This window comes from Odocoileus virginianus, chromosome 12 (genome assembly GCF_023699985.2).
Source record: "Odocoileus virginianus isolate 20LAN1187 ecotype Illinois chromosome 12, Ovbor_1.2, whole genome shotgun sequence".
Taxonomy (NCBI): domain Eukaryota; kingdom Metazoa; phylum Chordata; class Mammalia; order Artiodactyla; family Cervidae; genus Odocoileus; species Odocoileus virginianus.
In genome coordinates, this window is record NC_069685.1 from 50,604,386 (window position 1) to 50,628,991 (window position 24,606).

A 24,606-nucleotide genomic window follows, 5' to 3' on the forward strand; every position below is an offset into this window, starting at 1 on the left:
TCTAGTTTCCATTAAGCATTTGTACCAGTGGCCCTGGGAAGCCTGCAAGAACGTGCAGTGACTCTGAGTGAGGTGTGACCTCGGCACCAGATACATCCTGCATGCTAATTACTTCAGTCTGTCTGACTCTTTGTGACCCTATGTACTTACTGTCTGTCCATGGGATTCTCCAGGCAGGAACACTGGAGTGGGTGGCCATGCCCTCCTCCAGGGGGTCTTCCCAACCCTTGGATGGAACCTGCACCTTTTACACCTCCTGCACTGGCAGGTGGGTTCTTTACCACTAGTGCCACCTGGATACATCCTGGGTGGAGAGGACAAAGCCACTGCTTCCAGGACCAGGGCTGTGAAATTCAGCAGTCCTATCCAAAGGGGCCACTTGGCCTTAAAAAGCTGGTCCTGCACTGTTGCTGCTGGCTGTTTCCCTTCATTGAGTAGTTAGAGGTAATTAAGTAATTCTAAACATCAGTCTCTGTGAAGCTGAAATTTTCAGGTTGCCTCTGAAGGGTTGTCAAACACCAACTAGTAACAGAGCTATCAGGCAATGTGGCTTTGCTTACTGACAAGTGGGGTGAATTCCCTAAAACAGAAACAAAGGACCTGGACTTGTTTCATGGAAACCATAAGTCTGGGAAGGATGCCACAGGAGAGGCCCAAGACCCTTGTGGCTGTGAGACTGTTGGTTGTGAAGCATGAATCGAGTTACTGTGAAAGATTCTATACTTCAGCTGAGGCATCTTCCATTCTGGCACGAGTTTTGATTTCCCTGGAGAGTATAAAAGAGGCACACTGACGTAAAGAAAACAGAGTGCTGGAGCAGGGTCCTGTTCTGCCTCACACTGCGAGATGGTATGCAAGTCATTGAGGGCCTCAGTTTCCCTGCTTGCAAGTGTGAGACTCGACTGGATGGTCCTAAAGTCCTTTTTACAACCTGAGATTTGGTGTGGTGACTAAATGCTTAAACAGCTGATGTCTTTAACAGGTGCACTGTTGCCCACCTTAGGCTACCTGTGCTGTGAGGTGCCACCCTACTCCCCCAAAACACTGCCTCCTCATCTGCCCTGGATACCTAAGGAAGGATGAAAAAAAGTCACCATAGTGATAGCTGAAATAAGCTTTGCTTTTGTATAACTAGGAAGGCTGTATTTATAACCTCCTGTTTCTCTTTCTTCTACCAGAAAACCCTGACTGAAGGAAGAGTAGCACTAAAGTGCTACAACGAGGAGCCTCAAGCACTGACTGGCTGCCCCTTGGAGATGACAGGCATATAGGTCTGACACTAAGAGCTTGTTTAGCAGAGCCCAACTCTGAAGAAACCTAAACTCCAAGGCTGGGAGGCAGTGGGTAGTGGGAACAGGTCTAGAGGACCCAATGCAGACCGCATTAACACCATCCTGCATGCACTGCAGGGAGACTGTTGCAGAGGGGCTCTGTGCTTCCAGGTCTGCAAGGGCAGGACCAGACGCAGACTTCAGGGCCTGACTTGTTTCCTCCTAGATCTCTTCTGCTCCTGCTTGTCCTCACAGTCCCTTCAACCCACATTCTCTGGCTTCTGCAGCTTCCATTTCTGAGCTTCCTTAGGTTGCTTCTGGGCATCTAGGCTTCTTCTCTTCCTCTTGTTCTAATTCTACCTGCCACTGCCTGTCACTCTGACCTTCGTGTATGGTAACATCTTGTTCACATGTTGCTTCTCAGCTAACATCTTGTTCACTCTGCTTCTCGGCTAAGCAACCACTCACCACTATGGCTAGAACAGAGGTTATTGCTTAGGTCCATTCAGCTGGTATCACCATGACCATAAGCGACAAGTTGGTCAGCAAACACTAGGCCTGAGCCTCAGCAACCTGAACAAGGTCCATGTCATGGATCTGCCAGCCCTTTTTGGGACCACATGCTGGATCTGTCCTGCAATGACCAGTCAACTGGATTCTGTGGCCTCACACACTTGGTGCAGCTAAACCTGAATAAAACCATCTGCAACAGCTGCTGGCAGACAATGGCCATCTGGTCGACCTCCAGCACCTGGGTCCTTAACAGGCCAGTCCATCCGGCCTGCCACTTTGCTCAGCCTAAGAAAATCCTGGCTCTGGGCCTCTGACAGGCCAGGAAGAACAGCTGAGGGATCACACATTTGTCTAAGTGTTCACATACCTAACAGACACACCTGCACCCCCCAGTGTTGCTACTCCACTCACCACAGTTGTAGTAACTCTGCTCAAATAAATACAGCCTGTCAAAGTTTTAATTACTACTAGATTCAATGTGCTAACATTGTGCTGAGAATCTCTACTTCTGTATTATGAAAGTTACATCAATGTCACGTTTTGCTATCAGGGTTATGCTGGTGATAAAAGTTTCGTTTTCTGCCATTTTTGGTGTGGCCACACTGTGCAGCTAGAGAGAAAGTGTCAAGTCCTAACCACTGGACAGCCAGGGAACTCCTGAAAACTTGTTATTTCTTCAGTATTGGCACAACTGGGCCTGAATAATTTGAAGGGAAGCGTAGATTTTGAAATATAGATCCAGTTAATTTATCAGGCATAGGATTATTCCATTTTTCTTAGGAAACTGTCAGCTTAGAAAGCTGTGCTACTGAGAGGATTTGTTCATTTCTTCTATGCTGTCAAATTTATTGATATAAAAATTTTCAGAACAGCTTTTTGATCTTGTCTTTATCATTTCCTACTTTCTTCTACTTGTATTTGCTTTTCCGTTTTCTTCAGATGGAAACTTACGTATCTTTTTAATTGATTTCTAGTTTAATTCTATTGTGGTCAGCCTGTACAATCCTTTGTAATTTGTAGAGTCTTGCTTCATGGACCAGCAATATGGTGTATTCTGGTAAATTGTTCCTTATGGGTCTGAAAAGCATATTAGGAACAGCACAACAGAAATAAGGATTAAGTATATTTACATGTATTGCTCCATATCCTGATTTTTTTCATTTGCTTGTTCTATCAATTTTTGAGATAGGTGTACCTCCAACTCTAATTGTAAATTTGTCTAGTTTACCTTTTATTTCTGTCAACTTTTGCTCTGTGAACTTTAAAATGTGTTAGTAATACACTTGATTAAACAATTAGACCATTTAACACAAGGTCATGGGCAACTCTGATAAGTTTTGATAGACTGGAAGGAGGCAAAAGCTTGACTGGAGTGGACTCAAGAAAACGGGAAAAGTGAAATAATACATGAAAATGGTTCTTTGAGACATTTTACCATAAAGGAAAAGAAGCAGGATGCTTAAGTGAAAAAGTTTTAAGATAAAAAACAACTATTATTTCTCTAATGAAGATCCAGTAGAGATAGGAGGTTGATAATGCAGAGAAGATGCTGGGACAAGGAGCAGCTGGGTTTTACTGGGAGCAGAAAGAGTACCTGTCACAGCACAGGTGGCTGCATATGGAAATTGTCCATTGGTAACTTTTATTTTCTTGGTCAAATGGCCAGATCAATTTATCTTATAGTGAAGACGGAGAAGGAGATACTGAGAGAGAATTTGAGGAAATAAAGTATAGAGTAAGTTGTCTAAGAGAGTGAGTGAGTAGACTGATGGGCAGCATGAACAACACCAAGTTCAAATACTGACCGAGTTGCAGGCATTTGCTCGTTCTATTTTAGAAAGACCCTTCAATTCAGTATCAAATACATTCATCTTCTCTACCAGGCAAGTGAGAGCAGTCTCTGTAGCTTCTCCAACTTTTTCATACACACCCTTCGCCTGTAGTAGCAGAAAGCATACAAATTACAAAAAGGGAAAAGTAGTAAAAACAAGTAAATTTTCTTTAATAAAGACTTTTCCCTCCATTACATCATTGTTCTCTGGGTCGTTTTTATCCTATCCTGGAGCACATGATCCAAATGATTAAAAATAAACTCAAAGGACAGGTGTGCATTAGATCTTTTTCTAATAATTATGTCTTTCATTCCCCTGAACTATAAGCCAATAATCACAGTATTAAGTGAAACATGAGAGCTTGCAAATAGTATTTGTAATTCAATGTCATTATTTATCATTCTACATAATTTATATTTTGTTTCTGTTGGGGACTGGCTTGCCTTTAGAAACCAAAAAATGTATCTCACTGTTTATAATTTAAAAAGGGAGGGAAGAAGGTTTTCTGTTGGTTAAATTTTATATAACAACATCATCAAAACAACCTTCTAAGCCTCAACTTGTCCTCAAGGATGCAATGATACCCATCTGAAAAAGCCAAGATCAACACCCTGTACTTTCAGGAAAAAGCATCTTGGGTTTTACTCATTTATAGTAACTAAGCTACACACAGAAGAGAACATCATGTGTGCTACAGCTCCGAGTTGAGTAACTGCAATGCTCAGCCACAGAGAACATATGAAAGGCTCCCAGCTTTTTGGGGGTAGATCATGCTGGCTCTGATAAGAGACAAGCTCTTAATGGAAAGGGCAAATAAAATCAGGAACTCGTACTTTCAAAAAGGGAGGAATGAAAAAAAAGGGGGGGGGGGGGGAGGAACGAAGGCTAGACTTTCATCCCTCCCACTGCACCCTTGAACTAGAAACAGCCAGGTCTAGTTTCTCATTTATGAGGAGGCTCACCTCATTGTAATCCAAAGCAGAGTCATTACAAAGAGCACAAATTGTTGCCAGTTCCACAAGACCATCATACTGATGACATTTCACTGGTTTATCATCTTTATGTCTGTCAGAAGAAAAAAAAGTAACTCTTAAAGCACATTGTGGTCAACTGTAGTCATTTTTATTTATTTTTTTTACTAAAAAATAGAATTTTGTGTACAACAGATTGGCAAGCATTCAAAATAATTCAAGTGATGGCTCCTAGAAATTCGATGCTGGAGACGGTAACAGAATGTGTCTCTGGTATCAGTAGTTAATCAGACCAGAAGTTCTCAGTTACTGAAATTCCTCCACCACTGGTATCCATAAAGAAAAAAACAGGAATTCCCTGGTGGTCCAGTCCTTAGGACTTGGTGCTCTCACTGCCGGGGCCCTGGGTCTGGTTCTTGGTTGGGGAACTAAGATACCGAAAACTGTGTGGCATGGCAAACAAACAAAAATAAAAAATCACCCCCAAAACTCCACTTAAACAGAAACTACACTTGAAAATTTAGGCTTCAAAAGACGAAAAAGATTCACTGGCTTAAACAATCGATTTCAACTGTATATCAATTTTCAGGTATACATTACCAATTTTTATTTTTTAAAAAGTAAGCCATTTTGATAACCAACAGGAGCTACATCAGGAAAACTATCCAAACACTTCAGAGACACTGCAAGTCTATACAGGCACCAAACTGCCAACGTGGAGCCTTTAAAAGACAAGTAAGGTTTACTCACACTTCTCCGATAGGTGCATATGTTGATCCAGTTATGGTAAACTCATTAAGGGAACAGGTATCACCTTCAACTTTGTCCAGAATGAACATCTACAGAAAAAAAAAAAAAAGCCTAAGTGTTTAAAAGATATAAAAAAAAAATATGCTAGAAGAATATAACCTTTGCTAAGACAAAAGGCTCTTCTCACTTAAGTGTCGAAGCTCAACATGAGAAGTATTGTTCCTTATTCTAACTAGACACTATTATAAAGACTGCCTCCCCCATTCATCTAACAGTCTGTAAAAGAGCATCACTGGGGTGCTGAATAAATAAGCAGCAATGGCACCAGGCAGAGGAGAAAGAGAACATACATGAAAACCAAGTTATGAGGACTCTGGGCCAATCAGTTCCGAAGACTCAGTAGTACTTTTTAGAATACTCAGAATTCCAAATGGCAGGCTGAGAAAGTGACCTAGGTATCCCCGCTTTAGAGCTAAGAGTAAAAGCCTAGGAAGAATAAACTCACGTATCAGAGTTGCATAAACATTCCCCAAGTAAAATAAGACAAATTGCTTCTCTACTCCTTCCCACTTACTTTTTATTGTGGTAATAGCTCATTTTCTATGAAGCTGCACAACCACATGTATATAGTAAGGAGCCCACAGAGCTGAATGAACTGATGTTACCAAGACGATAACAGATGGAAGCGTGCTTTAGGAAGGACTTCTTAATTTTACAGAATAATAAAGTGACATGAGCCAGTTTTTTAAGGTGAGGGTATTTTTTTCCCCCCTCTTGGTTTGCTTTCCAATTGTAATTCAGAAGTCCAGTTTGGAATGATCAAACCATTCTACAATAAAGAATTTTTAACATGTTAAACTCAAGTAAAAAAACAGCCATGTAATGCTTTAAAAAATCTTTTCAGAGCATTCTGACTCATAGTCAGTAAGAAAATCTGATTTTGTTTTAAAATAACTTCCTTTGCCTCGTAAGATTTGTTTATTATATAGCATATACTTTTAAATTCCAGAAGCTTCATTTCAAAAGTATACTCAGAACTAAATCAATCTGGGAACTGAACTAAGGCTGTGAGACAAAAGGATTTAAAAAAAAAATTATATGTAATTTAAAACTGTGGGATTTAAAATTGTGATGACTCCTGGTAAAAGGCTCTAGTTCAAACACATATAATTGGTGTGTCAAATGAGGAAAAGATTCATGTCCAAGGTCACATGCAGCAAGATCACCAATTCCTACAGTTTTTTTTCCCTAGCAGATATAACATCTAAAAAAGGAATTTTGGCAGAAAGCTCTTTCCAAAAATGTCTGACATTTACAGAAGAGGAAAAAAAGGAATAAAAAGAGGTTAAAGGATGTGCTCGAGGTTACACAATTATTAAGTGGGAGAGAGAAACAGGTTTTACTGATCTCTCCTATCAGAAAACTGAACTTTATCTTACTATTAAAAGTTGTGGGACCCTCAGACATGGCACAATTTCTCAGAGCCTATGTTTTCTAACCTCTTGAGCAGTATTACCATATGATTCAAACAAAATCACATGTGAAAAATTAACTGCACTAAGACTTATCAAAGCAAGTTGGCATCATTATGACTACACCATGTCACTTCTTTAATGACGCTGTATATAAAAGTGAAGCTCTTTGGGTCTACACCACAGTACAAAATATTCTAAGACATTCAGAATTCTAACCCACACAAACTAAATCTGAATGCACACCGGCATTTTTAGACTGCAAGCCAGTAAACCATTTAGAAACTGCATGATGAAAGTATCCCTAAGTCAAGGGCAGTTATGCAACCCACTGCAAGAAACCTCCTGTAGAATACTGATTAGCATCAGCTTTCTGTCGCCAAAGGTAGAACAGAACAAAGAGGCAAGCTGTTTCTTTAACAGAACATTTGAAATCAAATTATTTAAGGGAAAATATAAGAAAAAAATCCAACATTTTTTGGGACCAAGGAAAGAAAATTTAGGTAGCTCAGTTACACTCTGCATCTACCTAAGACAAGCTAGAAGCTTGCCACCTGAACACCTGTCCATTATTTCTTTACCAACTGAGCTATTAGTATCTGGGTTTTGGACAACACAAAGAATTGAGGGTGCGTATATCAAAAAATTACCACAAATTTAAATTCGGTAAGAAAAGAGTCTGAGGGTTCAATGTATCAAAACAAGAACAATTTCTAATGCTAAAAAAACCCATTATCTAAAACCCAGAGATAAGGCCAAGGGGATGATGACATGTCCTTTCAATGTCATTCAGAAGCATTACTTAACAGGCACTTAAAGATTTTGTGTGCTGGGAAAATTTAACATTCTTTCACTGTGCTAGTATAAAAGGCTCAGGTTTTATGAAGTTGTGGCTTTTCGTCCTCTATAAAAGATAAAACTTAGTTTTATTTCCCTGTATGATATTAACCAGTTTTTATAATCTAACACACACTAGTCCTATTCTAATACTGAGCACTTCCTCACATGTTCCTGTAACCAGTTTTACCATCTTGCTGATTTTCTCTCATTGAACTAATGACCCAAACAGAATCTTTGAAATGAATTTATGAGTTGTGTCTCTCTTGAAAAATTACTTTGACTTGTACAAATGATTTGACTTACAATCATCATGAAATGATTATCAGTCAATATCCATCTTCTAATATAGATACAATATAATAAAAGATTGTTTTCTCGTGATGAAAATTCTGAAGATTTACTCTCAACAACTTTTCACATATAATGTAGAGCAGTGCTGATTACACTTATCATGTTGTACACGACATTCCCTAATACTTAACTGGAAGTTTGTACCTTTTGTTCACCTTCGTCTAATTTCTCACCCTCCAGACTGAAAACCACAAATTTGCTCTTTTTCTGTTTGTTTCTGAAGTATAACTGACCTACACTATGTTATTACTTCCTGGTGCATGGGATAATGATGTGATACTTCTATACATTTCAAAATGATCATCGTTAAGTCTAGTTGTCATCTGCCACCACACAGAGATACTATGTTATTACTGACTGTTCCCTGCACACCTATGACACACTTATTTTCTAACTGGAAGTTTACACTGTTTTTCTCATCCTTCTACCTCAAAGTTGTTTGAATAAAACCTATGGAAATCGAATTACATGAAAGAACTTCATTCAGCTGCATCACTACATTATTTCTTTCTTCTGCTTAGGGCAGGTTTAAACAGTTTATTTTATCCTAAAGTGATAGTCAAAGCAACGTAAGAGAAAGGAAGGATGAACACAAAATGAAGCAAGTTAAACGCAATTCTTTACTTTTCAAGAAGAAAAACATGTTTCATTCAATGTGTTAAGAAAATACCAATTAGAATTTTATGTAGGCAGGCAACTAGCTGGTTTTATACAATTCTTACTTTGAAGCTTGTGTTAACATACATATACTTAGAAGAACAGGGAAATAAAGGAAGCATAGTCACCTAACACATTTACAGACTGCTTATAGTTACTTCCTCAATACAAGTATATCACTCATGTAGATAACCTCTCAGATACAATTCAATTTGCTTAAAGCACATAAAAAGGTATCAAATTATAAATCAAAAGTTTTATGATCCAGCAATCTCACTTCTGAGCATAAATCCAGAAATGATGAAAACTAGTTTGAAAAGATACATGCATCCCAATGTTCACAGCAGCACTATTTACATCAGTTAAGACATGGAAGCAAGCTGTCTACTGATAGATGACTGGATAAAGAAGATGTGGTATAGAGATACACAATGGAATACTAGTCATAAAAAAGAAAAATAATGTCACTTGTTCTATGTGGAGTCCAAAAAAAATAAGGTACAAACTAATTTATTTACAAAACAGAAGTAGAGTCACAGATGTAGAAAACTTAGGTTACAAGGGGACAAGCAGAGATCAGGACTGACACACACACCAGCATATACAAAACAGACCAGTACTCTTGTAATGGCCTTTATGGGAAAAGAGTCTTTAGAGTGAGGATATGTCATGTATATGCATAACTCATTTTGCTGTACACCTGAAACTAACAACACTGTAAATCAACTACACTATAATAACTGCTTTAAAAAAAGAGAAAAACGCCACTTGCAGCAACATGGATAGACCTAGAGATCATACTAAGTAAATTAAGTAAGAGAAAAACAAATATGATATCACTTGTATGTGGAACCAAAAAAAAAGATATAAACTAACTCATTACAAAATAAAAATAGAAAAAAATAAAGAAAGAAAGAAACTTATGGTTACCAAAGGGGAAATGGAGGGGTTAAAATTAGGAGTTTGAGATTAACATATATACACTATTGCATACCAACAAGGACCTACTGTATAGCATAGGGAACTATACTCAATATTTTTTAATAAGCTACAATGGAAAGGAATCTAAAAAGAATACACATATATATCTCTCAATCACTATGCTGTACACCTGAAACCAACAAATCATTGTTAACTACAATAAAAATAAAATTTAACAGTAACAATTAAAGCTTCTAATGACATGAGGGCATATTCTTATGATGAATCAACAACCATAACTCAGAAAGATTCTTAAACTACTCCCACTTACCCTGCAGACTGACATCTGGTTTGTTGTCAGTGTACCAGTCTTGTCTGAGCAGATAACAGATGTACAACCAAGGGTTTCCACGGAAGGGAGACTTCGAACAATGGCATTTTTCTTTGCCATTCTGCGAGTTCCAAGAGCCAGGCAGGTGGTGATGACAGCAGGCAGACCTTCAGGAATGGCTGCTACAGCCAGGGCTACTGCAATCTTGAAGTAGTATATAGCACCTCTGATCCAGGAGCCTCCATGAACTGGGTCGTTGAAGTGCCCAATGTTTATGATCCAGACCGCAATGCATATAAGGGAAATGACTTTGGACAGCTGTTCCCCAAACTCATCTAGTTTCTGCTGGAGGGGTGTTCTCTCCTGTTCCGTTGCTACCATCTCATCTCGGATCTTGCCAATTTCAGTGTTAACTCCAGTTGCCACCACCACTCCCATGGCTTTGCCAGCAGCAATGTTTGTACCCTAGGACAGAAGGAGAGAACTGGTTAAGAGATTAACACCATATCCTACTTAAATCCTGACTATAAACTCAGACTTGTGTGGATTCTGATGAGGGCACCCAGACTCTCTACCGGGCCTCTCTACTACTCTCCACTCACCACATTCTACTGGACCCTCAAGTGGCTACTACTCAGGTAACCAGCCTTCAAATTCTGACGATGGACAATACCTCAGGGTAGGTGGTGTAGTATCTCTCTCTGTGATTCTCCATGAAGCGAGAATGGTACCCACTTGCCCCAGAGCCCTCTTACACTGGCCCACCTGAAATCTCTACTCACTGATCTGGCTTGCAGAGAGCTTTGGACTGGAGCAGAGCTTAACCCCTCTGTGTTCCTGACTTTTCAAACATTATACGGCTCTCAACCCTAAGCATTCTCCACCTCTGGCTCCAACAACTCCACCTCTCCTTTCATCCCTGAAATAAGAAGGGTGACCAGGACCAGGAGCTGCCCTTGAGGACCTCAAGCACTGGTATTCAAAGTGTAAGGTTTCCCTTCCCACTCTATTTTAATTCCTAGTTCATTATTTTCATTGTAGCTCTGCAGTACTTATTAAAAATTTACTATGGGCGGTTAAATTCCCATGTTAACACACAAAAAAGCCTACTACTTGAAATACCACTTTAAATTCTAAACAAAAACTATAAATTTCCCAACTTTATATTTCAAAAAAATTTAATAGAAAAATTGGAACAGTACAATAAACATCTATTTTACTTTTCACCCAGACTCACCAATTATTAATGGTTTGCCACAATCTGCTTTCTTTCTAAACACACACCTTTTAATTGAGCTATACACAGTTATCATCCACGTCATTTTAAAGGAAACACCCGTTTAAAGGTTAAATCTTATCCAAAGTACTTACAGAAAAGAGCATGTTCTTCTTATCTTGATTGACAGCCCGTGGGTCAGGGACAGGGTCAGTGTGCTTGATGACAGAGACAGATTCACCTAAGCAGGTGGCAATACAGAAGGTTTGTTTAGATCTATGCAATTCACACCTAGAACCCTGGTACCCTCATTCACTCATGTCAATACCACACTCATGAAAAGGAAAAAAGGCCCAATTCATTCAAAATGATATAAACTAGTAAAATTCAGTAACAGAAACTAATTTCCAAGAAAAAAAATATCAAAATAAAGGAATTTAATTTTGAAGTAAAATTCGAGTCAATTACCTTTATTTTCTTAACTATTCAAATTTAGTTCAAGTATCATTTCATACTCTAATATAGCGGATATAGATTTGCTGTACACTTATATATACACACACTCTAATAGTTAAAAAGGTGAAAGTATATATACTTTTAACAAAATGAATAAAATGTAGATACAGATATGAATACTGAGGCTCATCCACTGGAAAGCCTGCTTTTGTTCAATAATGCCAAAGATGAGAAATGAAAACACTGTTCTAGATAATACTTGCATGTACTTATCAACCATTCTACTTCAATAAACCAAAATGAAAAACAGCAATCAGCAGCACTAAAAAAGACCACATGGAATAAGAGACCACTTCTTAGAACTTTCACAATGCCTTGTTGAACCTGGTTTCAACCTAACAATTTCCTATGAAATGCCGTTGACCCTTGAACAATGCAGCAGTTGGGGCACCAACCCCTCAGCATTCATAAATCTGCACAGAACTTAGGCCTGGCCCTCTGTATACATGATTCCTCTGGATGTGCAGTTCTGCATCTGAGGATTCAACCAACTAGTTTATTAATGAAAAAAATCTGCAGATAAGCGAACACATGCAGTTCAAACACACATTGTTCAAGGGTTAATGGTATGTACTGAGGGTGAAATATGGCCCTAGTTGTTAACTCAAATTTCAGGAAGCAAACTTCACTCTCAATATTTAACACAAGACTCTAGTTCTTCAATTTAGCCTAAAACTAGAGTATGATTTTTATATAAATGGAAATTATTTTTGTTCACACAATATGAGAATTTTATATACAATCTGATCGATTCCCTACCATTTTATGGCTTAATCAGCCTCCAGGTTGTTGCTGATAACAGCAGTTTTAGTAGATAAGCTATTCATAAAGAAACAATAAAAAATACAGAGCCCAGGTTACTCACGTCCCTACTTCTAAGACATTTAGTTGTTTTTGAATACTAATCATCAGATAACTCTTTGAATTTTATATTTACTCACTATTTAATACAGGTTAGCATTGTGTTTAAGTTAATCTTCTGACCACCTTACTTCCAGTTAACGGGAACCCTCCACCCTAGACTGTGCCTTTTATCAAACAAAAACGGGAAAATGTTCCGAACAATCCCAAATCTAATTAGTGTTCAAACTTTAGGCAGTAAATGTTCACCATTTTGGAGGGTGCTGACTTTTGTTAATTGTCTATTTGACTATTGCAAAGTATATCAGGTATGAGATTAGCATTTCTGGAGTCTATTTTTCCTGCCTGAAAAAAAACACTAGGTAATTAATTCACTTTTCACAAAACAGAGAGACAACAACACTACTTCAACTTTATCTCAGGCTACCGAAGGAATTTTCAACCTTTAAAAAAATTTCTTAAATTAAAACTAATTTTTAATGAAATTTAAATATAAGAAGGCCTTATGAGATGAAAGCCAACTGTTAAAAAAAAAAAAAAAAAAAAAAGAAAGCCAACTGTTTTAAAATCATAGCTTGGCATCTACTGGCAAAAAGACTGATAAAGCATTATGAAATAAACATCTTGGAAATATTAAGATGGGATACCATAAGTGGACAGCAGGGCAAGAGTCAGTTCAATTATTAGCATGGAGTCTGAGGGAGCCCTCAGAAATTAAGCCACCTTCCAATACATAATATTTACCTGTGAGAATTGACTGGTCAACTCTCAGAGTAGTAGATTTGATGGAAGTTAATCTTATATCAGCAGGAACTTTGTCACCAACTAATTGGGGAGAAAAAAAGCAGCTTAAATAAGCAACTTTTGTAATCATGTTACATGAAGAAGCTGTCTCCAAATCAAACACAACATTTAAAGAAAATAAACAGTCTCATTTAAAGAAAATAAACAGTCTGTATACAGCACAAATTTAATCTGCTACAGGGACTGCCCTGGTGGCTCAGCGGTTCAGACTCTGCACTTCCAGCGCAGGGGGCATGGGTGCAATCCTGGGGAACTAAGATCCCACAGGCTGCGTGGGACTCACCCCCTACCCTCCAATCTGCTACAATAAGCAATATAAGCAACTCTTCCTGGATATTACAAGATCTGAAGTATACAGCTAAGAGAACAATGATGCTTGGGCAAACAGCTCTAAGTACACATTATTTAGTCACACTCACACACACACAGGGCATGGCGAGGGGGACTGAATTGTAAACTATGATTTTTTCCACTGGGAAGGCTAAATTATCACAACAGGAAACAAATACCTCTATAAAAAGATGCTCAATTAATCTCACTCATAAGAAAAAGGCAAGAAAAAACAACACAGAGACCACTTTTTTTTCCCATTTATTTTTATTAGTTGGAGGCTAATTATTTTACAACATTGCAGTGGTTTTTGTCATACATTGAAATGAATTAGCCATGGATTTACATGTATTCCCCATCCTGGTCCCCCCTCCCACCTCCCTCTCCACCCGATCCCTCTGGGTCTTCCCAGTGCACCAGGCCCGAGCACTTGGAGAGACCCCTTTTTAAACTATCAAATTGACAAAGGAGTTGAGAAAAAAATGCACTAAGTTTGAAAGAATGTAAAGAAACAGGGCTTCTTTATACAGGGTGACTATAAGATGTGGAAAGTTTAGTTTTAATAAGCAAAAAAAAAAAAAAGAAAAAAAAAATCCAAAAAACCTAGAACAAACCAAAACTACAAATCACTTAAGAGGCAAGTGCATGAAAAGTCAAAGCACAAGTCACTCAGTCGTGTCCGACTCTTTGCAACCCCATGAACAATACAGTTCATGGAATTCTCCACGCCAGAATACTGGAGTGGATAACCGTTCCCTTCTCCAGGGGATCTTCCCAACCCAGGTCTCCTGCACTGCAGACAGATCCTTAACCAGTTGAGCCACCAGGGAAACCCAAGAATACTGGAGTGGGTAGCCTATCCTTTTTCTAGTGGATCTTCCTGACTCAGGAATCGAACCGGGGCCTCCTGCATTACAGGCAGATTCTTTACTAGCTGAGCAAGTGCACGAGCAGGTATTAATGAAAATTCGGTGCTTAGTGCACTGCTAGTAAGGACAAACTGAATGTAACGTCACTAAACATACCATATAATATTAGTATTCATTTAATATTTTTAATTCAACTAGGCATCCAGACTTTGTGATGATCCTATATACACCGCTGAGTACAAAGAAAAAAACTTACAAAATCTCGGGAGGGCAAACTGGTAATACATATCAAAAGTGCAAAGCAGAGGGGTTCCCTGGTGGTCCAGTGGACAGGACTCTGAGCTCTGCTTTTGCTTTCACGGCCAAGGGCATAGGTTCAATTCCTGGTTGGGGACCTGTGATCCCTGTAAGTCGCATGGGACGACAAAAAAACCAAACAAAAATGGCAAAACACAATCTTTTTACCCCATAAATTCCACTACAAAGAATTTATTCTACAGATATGCTTGCAGCACATAGTTAAGTTTTTTTTTTTTATCAGCAGTAGAAAGAGACAAGTCTATTCATACTGTGTGCAGCACTGCGTACATGGAGTTCCGCTGTCATGAGAAAAGGCCTCTGGAAGGTATAACAGACTTCTAACACCAGACAGCAGGGCATGGGTGGAAGGAGACTTTTCACCTTGTATGTACCCTCTGGTACCTCCTGAAATTTGCATTATCAGATAAATGAAAAACCTCTTGTGTAACTGCTGGGAGATCTTTAAGTCAAGTGAGTCTTCTTTTCTGGGCCAGAGTTCCTTTATTAGCTCTTAAATGGACTATGTCTTAGCCCCTTTCCTTGACAATATTTTAAATAAATGCCACAACACAGACCAAGGAATAGGTAAAGCCTGTATTTCACCTGCACCCTGAGAACAATGCCCAGAATACTGTAGGTGTGCAAATATTGTTAGATGAGTATGTTTTAGTATCAAAGCAACTGAACAGTAAACATAAGTACAAAACAGATTTCCCTGACTCTCTGAAAGTTACTAAGGTGTTTTTAGGAGTCTTATGCAAGGACAGCTAACAGAACAAATAAGCACTGTTCCCCCTTACAAATGCATATATTAAGTTAAATCTTAATTTTCCAGACTTACGCTACCATACAGAACTGTAACTCTGTCACTGGTTATACATAAACTGTCTAAGAGGTAGATTCAATCAATTCAATCTATTTCTTAGACAGAATCCACTTCTAACTAGTAGATTGATTTCATCTGTTAAACCTTCAATTTAGTTCTAGTATCTCTGTAACTCACAGCTCTTAAACTCATGGTTGAGTATAGTTCATGAAACAAACCCTATAACCTATGTAAGAAATGTGATCACAAGGCAGCACACAAGACTGCCAATATCTACTCCCAGGAGGCAAAGATCATCCCTGTACTTGACTGCAGGGACACACAAGTTAAGGTGAAATTCCTGCTGGAAATGCTTATGCAACAAACAGCAATATTCAGATGGAAGATACTAGAAACTTCCAGCTTATTACTAATATAATTCTGCTCATACTACAATAGTAAGTAACTGCATCTTAAAATTTAGTGGCCTTCACAACCTATAATACCCCATCAAGATAAAACTTTAAAATAGCTTAGGTAATTCCCTGGTGGTCCAGTGCTTAGGACTTCGCATTTTCACTGCCAAGGGCATTCTATCCCTGGTGATGGAACCAAGGTTCTGCAAGCTGCTAGTGTGGCAAAAAATAAATGTAAAAAAACCTCAAACAACCTAAAAAACTTTTACTGTGTTAGTTACGGCTGTCATAATTTGACCCCACATAACCTTCAACATGAAAAGGATCCAAGTTCAATGATGAATGCATGACCCTAAGTGGAAAAACTACTTGAAAGTGTTAACGGTCTGAAGCAATTTACGCCATGATCCTACAGGAGCAGAAAACTTCTAACATGGCGCAGCAGTCCCCACAATCTACAAGCCCATCTGCACTGTAACAACTGAATGGAAACCACCAATAATCTAAAAGCAGAACACCAGGAATTCTCTGGTGGTCCAGTCGTGAGGACTCCGTGCTCCCACTGCAAGGGGCATGGGTTCAAACTCTGGCTGGGAAACTAAGATCTCACAAGCCATGTGGTGCAGTCAAAAAGAAAAAAAAAAAAGAAGAAAATAAAACAGCACAAGGTGTCATTTTATACTGGAGTTGCCATCTCTTTTAAACAACTTCATACATTAGCTCTAACTTGTACTCTCATATACCTGGCCACAATTTAGTTAAGGTCAGCAAATCTAATATTCGAATTGAGGACCCAGAAGTTGTATCTTGCAATTTATTTGCTGTGTTTCAGTGGCAGCTCAGAGGATTAAAAATGAATGAAAAATGTGTTTTTGAGCCAAGAAAATACCAAGATTAATTTTTTTCCTCAATAACACAGTCAACATTTAAGTTACTAGTTTAAGGTGGGATTGATACTATATATGCAGCATTTAGAATTATGTTAATGTTTAAATTTGCATCACAAAGAAACCAGCTTATTTCTACTCCTGAAAATCTGTTTTAAATATATGAAGGCTATCTCTGTTGTATAGAAATTATATTGATATGTTTAATTATTGGTTAAATATTCAAGAACGAGTCAGATGTAAAATGCTAGTGGAACAAGTGACTGGAAAGTCCTTAAACACTGACCTCATGCTATTATTAAACTTTTGTTCCCTTTTGTAACAACCATTCTAACTGGGAGGCAACTATGTATGTAGGAACTCAAAGATGACCTGGGAAAAAAAAAAAAGATGACCTGGGATCGAACCTGGGCCCCCTGCATTGGTAGCACAGCATCTTAGCCACAGGACCACACAGAAAGTTGTTTAAAAATTGATCTTACGCTCTTATTAACTTTTCTTCCATCCTGTAACAGTCATTCTAACTGGGAGGCAATTACGTATTTAGGAACTAAAACATGACGACCTGGGGACCTTTTATAAACTACAGAATCTTGGGGCCTGCTCTTTTAAGAGACTGGTTCAATGCATTTGGGATCCAGGAATCCATTATTTTAAAGAAATTCTCCAAGCACACTAAAAAATTAATACAAGGGGGAAAAAGGCTTAGTAACTGGTGTCACAGATCCTGTGAAGAGCCTGTTTAGAACAGTCTTTCCTGTGTGGTATTTCTCACGTGCCGTGTACGCGAAGCTCTAGGCCAAGAAGACCCTAAGTCCCTAACACTTGGGAAATGTACTATCTTAAAAATTTCACGCTTATTTCCACTACAAAATGATCTCTCTAATGTAAATCAAAACCACAATGAGGTACCATTACACGCCAGTCAGGATGGCTGCTATCCAAAAGTCTACAAGCAATAAATGCTGGAGAGGGTGTGGAGAAAAGGGAACCCTCTTACACTGTTGGTGGGAATGCAAATTAGTACAGCTGCTATGGAAAACAGTGTGGAGATTTCTTAAAAAGCTGGAAATAGAATTGCCATATGACCCAGCAATCCCACTTCTGGGCATACACACCGAGGAAACCAGATCTGAAAGAGACATGTGCACCCCAATGTTCATCGCAGCACTGTTTATAATAGCCAGGACACGGAAGCAACCTAAATGCCCATCAGCAGACAAATGGATGAGGAAGTTGTGGTACATATATACCATGGAATATTACTCAGCCATTAAAAAGAATTCATTTGAATCAGTTCTAATGAGATGGATGAAACTGGAGCCCATTATACAGAGCGAAGTAAGCCAGAAAGATAAAGACCATTACAGTATACTAACACATATATATGGAATTTAGAAAGATGGTAACAATAACCCTATATGCAAAACAGAAAAAGAGACTCAGATTTTTAGAACAGACTTTTGGACTCTGTGGGAGAAGGCGAGGGTGCGATGTTTCAAGAGAACAGCATCGAAACATGTATATTATCTAGGGTGAAACAGATCACCAGCCCAGGTTGGGTGCATGAGACAAGTGCTCGGGCCTGGTGCACTGGGAAGACCCAGAGGGATCGGGTGGAGAGGGAGGTGGGAGGGGGGACCAGGATGGGGAATACATGTAAATCCATGGCTAATTCATTTCAATGTATGACAAAAACCACTGCAATGTTGTAAAGTAATTAGCCTCCAACTAATAAAAATAAATGGAAAAAAAAAATGATCTCTCTGTGGAAAAGGTGCGCGTGTGCTTATTCGCTCAGTCGTGTCTGACTCCTTGCGACCCCACGGACTGTAGCCCGCCAGGCTCCGCTGTCCATGGGGATTCTCCAGGTGAGAACACGGGTGGGCTGCCATGCCCTTCTCCTGTGTGGAAAAGGTACTAAGAGCGTAAATCCAAACTGGCCTTAAAAACCTGCCAAGTTCTAGTAATCTCTTAGCGAGAAGACACTCCCTTGCATCATCTTGACCAGACCAACTAATATCCTCATTCTAGACAGGAAACTAAAGGTAGCAATAGGAGTCTTGCCTAAAGAACTTCAATTAATGAAAGACTTCCTTTAATTTAGTGTGTGACTCTGCTTTTTGTTTGGAGGAGTCAATTTAGGATTAAATCTACTAGGAAGCAGGTTGTCTAAAGAAGTAAAAGATCCATGAAAACAAAGACTCAATGGCTACTTTTCATCTAAGACATAATTTTCTTTTGTCTGCAGGCTTCTATGAATTCCAGACAGAGGGTTTTGTGCGTGAGGAGTAGGCAGCCTGTTCCGATGATCACATCCAGTGATATTTCCCTGATGGGGCATGTCAGTGCCCTCAGGGCAAGTGGTAGTGGAAAATTCTTACTCTTGCCAACGGGATGCTCTGCAATTTTTTCCTCTGAAAATTTTTTTGTCTCTTGAGTTCAGGCAGTGTAATAGAAGAATAAACTCTGTTATAAACTACTTTCTGTTTAACATCTGACACTTAAAATTCAGCTCTTGGCTCCTTAAGTCTGTAGCTCTCTAAAACCTGCTATCACAACACAGATTTCCACTCTGAACAAATTTTTCAATGTATAGCTTGTGCTGAGTTATCATGAACGCAAGTAAAGGCCATTTAAAGGAAATTATTACTTGGCCACATTTTAGAACTGAATGAACACAAGCTTTCTTAATCTTAAAATCTGGGAAAGACTATTTATAAGGCCAGGATGATTTAACATTGGTTATATTATTATATCAAAAACACTGACAGTTAAAATCAGCACAACTCAGAAAAGGCCTTTTTTGAACTGATTATACATAAGGAAAAAAATCTAACTTATTGTGGCAAATTCTACCAGTTTATTCAAATCTTTTTTTTTTTTTAACTATATGTAAGATCAGAAAATTACCTCTTAAATACCACTATTGTTTCTGAGTTTAAATGGCTCTGAGGAAAAGCCAGTTATAATAGAATTAATTAACCTAAATTAGTTAAACATTTAACTGTGACTCAAACATTTTCACTCCTAATCTGAGTCATAAATTTTGTAGTTAGGAAAAAAATGAATAAAATTCTTCACTTTAGAAGCTCTATCTGCCTACTTAACACTATTTCCAGGCCTCAGGGTGGGCAGGGAAGAACATTACAAACTGCTATAGATTATCCTATATTTGTTCCCGGTCCAATTTGTTGGATATATTATCTATGATGAAACACATCTTTTTAAAATGCAGACATATCATTCTCTTTAAAACCTTTCAACAGCTTCTTCCTACTAGACTTGCTTCAAACACAATGCTCTTCAGTTTCTCAAAAGTTCTGAGTCTTCACCAACAGGCCAGGCTTTCCTCAAACTTTCAAGATTAGGTTGGTATCCATCCCAATGTGCCCATTTCCTAACACTCCTCACGTTACATGTTTGATGTGTCCTCCCCACTAGACCCACTAGCGCCACAAAGGCAGTCACTTAGTCACCACTGATTTTCCAGGCCTGGTATTGTGCTGAAACATAGTGCACACCAAATGAAATATCTGCTATGGAATGAAGTACCTGCACATACATCATTTTCTTTAAAAAAGAAAAGGGGAGGGGCACCAGAAACTTATGATAATTATCAAATTGAAGACTGTCACCAAGTTAGAAACAATGAAACGTCAGGATCAAAGAGATCTTAGCCTTGGTTGAGCTGAATGAGGTTTAACAGTGATTACTGCTTAAAATATAGGCTGAAAACAAAAGACATGTATGCTAGCAGAGGACTAGAGAACAGTAGGTAAAGAGAAACATGAAGAAGACTCATGGGTTTTAAGTGACAGGACAACTAAGACTGCCAAAGAAGTGCCCTTATGTGTAAGAGTGGAAGATAAGGTCTAGAATAGGAACCAGACTCTATTTACATTAACTGTATTCAAGTATGGGCACCAAAGAAAGCCATCAAGATGGTAACACAGGCCATCACAGGATGAGGAATCAGACTTCTGTGTGCCTCCAAAGAGAAAAACTAATGTACAGAACAGACAAGTATTAAGTTTTAGCTCCTTATAAGGGACATTTTGTAATAAAACTCGCATAATACATAACTGCCAATAAAAGTAGCACAGCTCTTCCTAGTCAGGGAAGTTTCTAGCTGCTAGAGGTGGAAGCTAACTGGTTCATTAGATGCTATGGAGGCAGCCCACAGCAAGGTTACGTAAGGTTAGAGTACACGGTATCTGGGATACCAACATGCATTTCTCTTTATTGCAACAGTAAAGCATGCTCTTTACAAGGTGAAAACTCATCCCTCACTTCCCTCGTCCAAACATCTATTTATCTGTTAAGACCATTTATCACACACCTTTCTCTACAGATAACACTTACTAAAGTTTCATTAAAATAAAAATTACAAACCTTTAACATTGGTATGTATTTACCTGTTTCATTCTTTTTTAATGGCTTCACATAGTAATACCTAAAGCAATCATCTCTAAAGCTCAATTTGGAGAATGCTTATTCTATACTAAGCACTGCTATAGAGTTTTATGAATTCTATGATTATCTTCATTCCCTGTTTACAGATAAGGAAAATGAGGCACGTAACTTGCTTAACATCACAGGTATTTCACAGCCATCCTGTGATTAATTAATCAGTCACTGTTTTCACAGTCATCTACATGTTTCCAATTTTCATTTTGTGCACTTCAATTACTTCTGGAGAAAAGATTCACAGAAAACAGAATTTTCCTACAAATGTATACTTCCATCAAATTAATTTTCTTGCCATTTTCCCATACTCTCAGTCTTGTTTTCTGACTACTGCTAACACCAAGCAGGAGAAGGAAATGGCAACCCACTCCAGTATTCTTGCCTAGAGAATCTTGTGGACAGAGGAGCCTGGTGGACTGCTGTCCATAGGGTCACACAGAGTCGGACGTAACTGAAGCGACTTAGCAGCAGCAGCAGCTAACACGAAGCACTTTATTTCTTAAAACTCTTTTATCATCTTCAAAATAAGTTATTTTATATTTTTACATAGTCAAATCTGGTGATGGTGGTGGTTTTGTGTCACACTTAGGAAATGTGTTCCCTACACTATGTGGTTTCTTCTAATTTCCCCCAAATCTTAATCACAATAATAAGGGTTGGAAAGATTGGCACTTACTGTACTGTAACTACCACTGAGTCACAAGGAGAGGGGAGGAGGTGATTACAGGAAATGAGGAAATGCCAGTCCTCTGAAATTCAGGTCAGGCTTCAAGACCAACTGGTCCATCATGATCTGACAACTGGGGATACCTTCCTGAGTTCCTCAGAACTCATGGTTCTTAGTGTCTTAGCTGTTCTCACAGCAATGAATAAATTATTGCTCGAGGTCTCAAAACCCTCTGTTTCTAATAGCACCCACGCCGATTTCTGTTTTAGACTATTGTTCTGCTTATACACGAGTTAAGATTAAGAATTTATAGCTCTATAAAACAGATATTAATTACAGGAAAAACTAAAATAATGATTTCTACTGTTTTTTGGTTACAGATGACTCAGATCTGCATCTCTAACTAGTTCTGTTATCTCATCCTTCTCACTCTGAAACAACTCCGTATGGGGGAAAAGACAAAAGACAACAATCCTTATTTGGTCATGTAGTTTTGTTTCTACATCTCTGAGCGATGTTTATCATTTTAGGAACAGGTGAAAACTGTTTAACAATATTCCAACAATACCATGCAGACTGCTTAATGAGACATTTTACAATTTAACTGTAACGACTTTTCCCATTTTGTTGAGATAAAAACCAACCTGTAACACTGTGTTAAGTTTAGGGTACAAATTATATATACGTACTATATGAAATTACTACAATCAGTTAATATCCCATCAACCTCACATAGTTACAACTGTTTCCATATGATGAAAACGTAAGATATACTCTTAGCAACTTTCAAGTATATACTATAATTTTGTTACCTATAATCACCATGCTGTACATTATATTCCCTGAACACATTTGTCTCACAACTGGACTTTATACCTTCTGACCATCTTCACCTAATTCGTGCACCGCCCCCCCCCGCCCCCCGCTGTGCTAGAAACCACCAACCTGAGTTTCTAAGTTTGCTTTGCATGTGTGCGAGAATGAGTTTCCTTTTTTAAAGATTTACATGTAAGTGAGATTACATGGCATTAGCCTTTCTCTGACTTATTTCACTTAAGGTGCATCCATGTTGTTGCAAACAGAAGGACTTCCTTCATTTTTATGTCTCAATAATACTCTAGTGTGTGTGTGTGTGTGTGTGTGTGTGTGTGTGTGTGTGTGGACACATTTTCTTTGTTCATTTATCCACTGATGGATACTTAGGTAAACAGTGCTGTAATGAATGCAGGGGTGCAGATCTCTTAGGGAGACTGATTTCATTTCCTTTGAATATATATCCTAGAAGTGGAAATGCTGGATCATATGGTATACAGCCACACCTTGGGAGACATTCTGGGTTCAACACCAGACAACCGCAAAAGCAAAAGCAGAAACTACCCTGGCTGAGAACCCACCTTCCAATCCAAGGGATATAGGTTTGATCCTTGGTCAGGGAACTAAGATCCCACATGCCATGGGGCAGCTAAGCCCACACCAGAACTACAGAGCCACGTGTCATAACTAGAGTGAAGCCCATGGGCCACAACAGAAGATCCTGTGTGCCACAACTTAGACCTGACACAGCCAAATAGATAGATATTGAGAGCAAAAGCAAATACTGCAATAAATTGAGTGAAACAAAGATATGTTTATACTGTACTGTAGTCTATTAGCATGCAATAGCATTGTGTAAAAAACAATGTACGTACATTAATTTTATGAGACTTTATTGCTTAATAAAAAAAAAAAGTTAATCAGTTGAGTCCTCAGTGGGTCAATTTTTTTGCAACAGTAACCAAAGATCACTGATCATAACAATTATAATAATGAAAAGTTGAAATATCTGTTAAAAAAATGCAATATCTGTGCAGCACAATAAAGAGAAACACAATAAAACTAGGTAACTTCATTTTTTAAAACCAATAGCTAGAATCTTGGGGTGGAATTCTGGGGAGAAGGACAGAAGAATCCCCTGGAAATTGCATACAAGATTTCTGAACGTGTGTATTTGGAAAAAAAGAGTCCAGATTTCATTAATTTTTAAAGGAACTGTGTTCTAGACATGATTAAGAACTACTGCTGTAGAGTTTTGCTTCTCAAAGTGTAGTTCACCATGGAACTTGCTAGAAAAGGAGAACAATGAAGCCCACTCAAGATCTAAGTACTCAAAATATACATTTTAACAAAATCTTTCTTTCACATGAAGTTAGAGAAGCAGCTCTAAGCAGCTGGACAAACTTGAAGACCTGTTTTTGTTTCTTTTAAAAACAGCCCTTAAGCCAAGGATGATTTTTACATTTTTCAAACGCCTGTTAAAAAAAAAATCTTTTTTTCCCCTACAGAGACAGTTTGGGGCCACAAAACCCAAAATACTTCTAAGGTAGCTCTGTTAAAGAGTCTGCCAAGCCCTCTGCTCTACAGCGCAGAAGTAACTTTCTGATGTTTGTGTTAGGGAGCTCAACAGGTATGAAATAAGTGTTTGCTGACTATTCATTCAGGCTGCTCCAATCCCTTTTTTTTTCAAAAGCGAAAGAAAAAAGGCTCACAGCCCTAGCTAAAGAAACGATAAGGCCATGT

The 24,606-nt window shown here is 38.5% G+C and overlaps 1 protein-coding gene across 2 annotated transcripts in view; it reads right to left on the bottom strand.

Moving 5' to 3' along the window:
• ATP2A2 (ATPase sarcoplasmic/endoplasmic reticulum Ca2+ transporting 2) overlaps nt 1-24,606 on the bottom strand; it is a 58,872-nt gene that overhangs the window by 12,710 nt on the left and 21,556 nt on the right. For both annotated transcript variants that reach the window (XR_002311865.2, XM_020882551.2), the window contains exons 6-11: nt 13,247-13,327; nt 11,281-11,366; nt 9,910-10,374; nt 5,338-5,426; nt 4,579-4,681; nt 3,590-3,721 (exon numbers count right to left, since the gene is read on the bottom strand). Coding sequence is in view for 1 of the 2 variants with exons in the window: in XM_020882551.2 (XP_020738210.1) it covers nt 3,590-3,721; nt 4,579-4,681; nt 5,338-5,426; nt 9,910-10,374; nt 11,281-11,366; nt 13,247-13,327 (956 nt within the window). In the remaining variant the exon portion in view is untranslated. The remainder of the gene's footprint in view (nt 1-3,589; nt 3,722-4,578; nt 4,682-5,337; nt 5,427-9,909; nt 10,375-11,280; nt 11,367-13,246; nt 13,328-24,606) is intronic.